Source organism: Nanorana parkeri, unplaced genomic scaffold, assembly GCF_000935625.1.
Source record: "Nanorana parkeri isolate BGI_ZX_2015 unplaced genomic scaffold, ASM93562v1 scaffold2150, whole genome shotgun sequence".
Classification (NCBI taxonomy): Eukaryota; Metazoa; Chordata; class Amphibia; order Anura; family Dicroglossidae; genus Nanorana; species Nanorana parkeri.
The window spans coordinates 114,201-118,651 of record NW_017308418.1 but is presented as its reverse complement, the minus strand read 5'-3'; the positions used below and the strand labels follow the sequence as shown (position 1 = coordinate 118,651).

Genomic DNA, 4,451 nt, shown 5'->3' with positions numbered 1-4,451 from the left:
AATCCATTAACTTCATTTTGACAACATTCTGCATATTTACATTCCTCTGCATGATGCTCCATGCTGGAGGTACGTTAATAAACCCTTTGAAATCCATCAGTTGATAGTTTGCCTGGTGGTTGATAGGTCTCAATCCCAGCCGCCACTGAGGATCAGGAACCAATCAGAGTAATTATCAATCATATGATCACAATGTCAGCTATGCAGGCTGGAGGTTTCATTGAAAAAGCCTTTAGCCTGCAGGTTCCACTGCAGCCTGAAATGACAGCGTTTGTTTAATGCTGTAGTTGTTAGATGCAGTTGCAGTATTAAAAAATTGCAATGCTTTTGGTTGAATGTTAGAATTGTTTTACAGGGTATGAGCATTATTGATCTTTTGCTTTGAATTAAAGAACAACTTTTGGCTTTCCCCGAATCTCCCTGCTGTCTCTTATCTGTCTGCCTTTCCTGCAGATGCTGATCACCTCTAGCCAGATCCAGTGGACCACAGATGTCACCAAATCTCTAGTGACTGCTAAGGAACGTGCAGACAAAAAGTTTCTGAAGATAATGAAAAAGAAGCAGGTTTGCTTATAACAGGCTGGGTGTGATTTAGATTACGAGATGAATATTGTCTCTGTTATTACCTTCATACAACACCATTGCAATTTTAGGTCTCCATGTTGCACAAATATTCTGACGCCATTCGAGGGAACCTGACAAAAATTCTGCGTCTCAAACTGGTGGCACTTGTGACGGTTGAGGTCCATGCCAGAGATGTCATTGATAAGATGCTGAAGAGCGGATGCACTGATGTGGCTTCCTTTGAGTGGCTGAGTCAACTGCGCCTATACTGGGATAAGGTGATGTCACTTGTCTGATCTCCTGACCTTACCTGCTAAAGATAGAGGAGGGCTATGGGGGCACAGACAGAAGGGAGCTATGAGTCCGTTCTCCTCCTGCAGGGTGATACATAGAAGGGAGCTATGAGTCTGTCCTCCTCCTGCAGGGGGATACAGACAGAAGGGAGCTATGAGTCCGTTCTCCTCCTGCAGGGTGATACATAGAAGGGAGCTATGAGTCTGTCCTCCTCCTGCAGGGGGATACAGACAGAAGGGAGCTATGAGTCCGTTCTCCTCCTGCAGGGTGATACATAGAAGGGAGCTATGAGTCTGTCCTCCTCCTGCAGGGGGATACAGACAGAAGGGAGCTATGAGTCCGTTCTCCTCCTGCAGGGTGATACATAGAAGGGAGCTATGAGTCTGTCCTCCTCCTGCAGGGGGATACAGACAGAAGGGAGCTATGAGTCCGTTCTCCTCCTGCAGGGTGATACATAGAAGGGAGCTATGAGTCTGTCCTCCTCCTGCAGGGGGATACAGACAGAAGGGAGCTATGAGTCCGTTCTCCTCCTGCAGGGTGATACATAGAAGGGAGCTATGAGTCTGTCCTCCTCCTGCAGGGGGATACAGACAGAAGGGAGCTATGAGTCCGTTCTCCTCCTGCAGGGTGATACATAGAAGGGAGCTATGAGTCTGTCCTCCTCCTGCAGGGGGATACAGACAGAAGGGAGCTATGAGTCCGTTCTCCTCCTGCAGGGTGATACATAGAAGGGAGCTATGAGTCTGTCCTCCTCCTGCAGGGGGATACAGACAGAAGGGAGCTATGAGTCCGTTCTCCTCCTGCAGGGTGATACATAGAAGGGAGCTATGAGTCTGTCCTCCTCCTGCAGGGGGATACAGACAGAAGGGAGCTATGAGTCCGTTCTCCTCCTGCAGGGTGATACATAGAAGGGAGCTATGAGTCTGTCCTCCTCCTGCAGGGGGATACAGACAGAAGGGAGCTATGAGTCCGTTCTCCTCCTGCAGGGTGATACATAGAAGGGAGCTATGAGTCTGTCCTCCTCCTGCAGGGGGATACAGACAGAAGGGAGCTATGAGTCCGTTCTCCTCCTGCAGGGTGATACATAGAAGGGAGCTATGAGTCTGTCCTCCTCCTGCAGGGGGATACAGACAGAAGGGAGCTATGAGTCCGTTCTCCTCCTGCAGGGTGATACATAGAAGGGAGCTATGAGTCTGTCCTCCTCCTGCAGGGGGATACAGACAGAAGGGAGCTATGAGTCCGTTCTCCTCCTGCAGGGTGATACATAGAAGGGAGCTATGAGTCTGTCCTCCTCCTGCAGGGGGATACAGACAGAAGGGAGCTATGAGTCCGTTCTCCTCCTGCAGGGTGATACATAGAAGGGAGCTATGAGTCTGTCCTCCTCCTGCAGGGGGATACAGACAGAAGGGAGCTATGAGTCCGTTCTCCTCCTGCAGGGTGATACATAGAAGGGAGCTATGAGTCTGTCCTCCTCCTGCAGGGGGATACAGACAGAAGGGAGCTATGAGTCCGTTCTCCTCCTGCAGGGTGATACATAGAAGGGAGCTATGAGTCTGTCCTCCTCCTGCAGGGGGATACAGACAGAAGGGAGCTATGAGTCCGTTCTCCTCCTGCAGGGTGATACATAGAAGGGAGCTATGAGTCTGTCCTCCTCCTGCAGGGGGATACAGACAGAAGGGAGCTATGAGTCCGTTCTCCTCCTGCAGGGTGATACATAGAAGGGAGCTATGAGTCTGTCCTCCTCCTGCAGGGGGATACAGACAGAAGGGAGCTATGAGTCCGTTCTCCTCCTGCAGGGTGATACATAGAAGGGAGCTATGAGTCTGTCCTCCTCCTGCAGGGGGATACAGACAGAAGGGAGCTATGAGTCCGTTCTCCTCCTGCAGGGTGATACATAGAAGGGAGCTATGAGTCTGTCCTCCTCCTGCAGGGGGATACAGACAGAAGGGAGCTATGAGTCCGTTCTCCTCCTGCAGGGTGATACATAGAAGGGAGCTATGAGTCTGTCCTCCTCCTGCAGGGGGATACAGACAGAAGGGAGCTATGAGTCCGTTCTCCTCCTGCAGGGTGATACATAGAAGGGAGCTATGAGTCTGTCCTCCTCCTGCAGGGGGATACAGACAGAAGGGAGCTATGAGTCCGTTCTCCTCCTGCAGGGTGATACATAGAAGGGAGCTATGAGTCTGTCCTCCTCCTGCAGGGGGATACAGACAGAAGGGAGCTATGAGTCCGTTCTCCTCCTGCAGGGTGATACATAGAAGGGAGCTATGAGTCTGTCCTCCTCCTGCAGGGGGATACAGACAGAAGGGAGCTATGAGTCCGTTCTCCTCCTGCAGGGTGATACATAGAAGGGAGCTATGAGTCTGTCCTCCTCCTGCAGGGGGATACAGACAGAAGGGAGCTATGAGTCCGTTCTCCTCCTGCAGGGTGATACATAGAAGGGAGCTATGAGTCTGTCCTCCTCCTGCAGGGGGATACAGACAGAAGGGAGCTATGAGTCCGTTCTCCTCCTGCAGGGTGATACATAGAAGGGAGCTATGAGTCTGTCCTCCTCCTGCAGGGGGATACAGACAGAAGGGAGCTATGAGTCCGTTCTCCTCCTGCAGGGTGATACATAGAAGGGAGCTATGAGTCTGTCCTCCTCCTGCAGGGGGATACAGACAGAAGGGAGCTATGAGTCCGTTCTCCTCCTGCAGGGTGATACATAGAAGGGAGCTATGAGTCTGTCCTCCTCCTGCAGGGTGACACATAGAAGGGGGCTATGAGTCTGTCCTTTTGGTTGTCACAGACAGGAGAAATATAAACATAATTTAAATCATTATTTATTTATTTTTATTCTGCAGGACGTTGATGATTGTATTATTAGACAGACAAACACTCATTTCCAATATGGATATGAATATCTGGGGAATTCGGGACGTCTGGTGATCACACCTCTCACTGACAGGTAACACCCCTCCAATTATTATATGGGTAAATATGGTATAATGTATATAAGGTGGGTTGTTGGCTATATAATATAGGTTGCAATAGGAAATAATAATTTCCTTGTGCTGCTGATCTACTGCAGATGTTACGTGACTCTCACCACCGCCCTGCACCTCCACCGCGGAGGCTCGCCAAAGGGCCCTGCCGGCACCGGGAAGACTGAGACAGTAAAAGACCTGGGAAAGGCGCTGGGGATGTATGTGATTGTGGTAAACTGCTCGGAAGGCCTGGATTATAAATCGATGGGAAGAATGTACTCCGGTTTGGCTCAGGTGAGGAAGACCAGAAACTTTTCCTATGTTCTAATGTCATTACCCAAATCAGTTTTTATAGCCCAACTCCAGTGCCCAGCTGCTGCTTTCACAGCTGGGAGAGTTAGTGAATGACTGATGTCAAGTTCCAAGGACTTCTAGAGAAATGCAGCAACACGAGAGGTCTATGAGCAGAGGGAAGCTTCTAAATGGTCCATGTCTGAAGACTAAAGAAGAGAATAAATAGGGTGACATTTTGGAGAGCATTGTAGGTGGGGAGATGGATTTTGTGTCTTGTGCACAATGATGCACCTTTGCATTGAATATTATTGGCATGGGCACCGGCAGGTGGGT

General features: G+C 50.0%; 1 protein-coding gene across 1 annotated transcript in view; it reads left to right on the top strand.

Annotated features, from left to right (window-relative positions):
- DNAH2 (dynein axonemal heavy chain 2) overlaps nucleotides 1-4,451 on the top strand; it is a 197,087-nt gene that overhangs the window by 81,351 nt on the left and 111,285 nt on the right. The window contains exons 34-37 of the mRNA XM_018572866.1: nucleotides 454-564; nucleotides 654-842; nucleotides 3,702-3,805; nucleotides 3,929-4,118. Coding sequence (XP_018428368.1) covers nucleotides 454-564; nucleotides 654-842; nucleotides 3,702-3,805; nucleotides 3,929-4,118 — 594 coding nt within the window. The remainder of the gene's footprint in view (nucleotides 1-453; nucleotides 565-653; nucleotides 843-3,701; nucleotides 3,806-3,928; nucleotides 4,119-4,451) is intronic.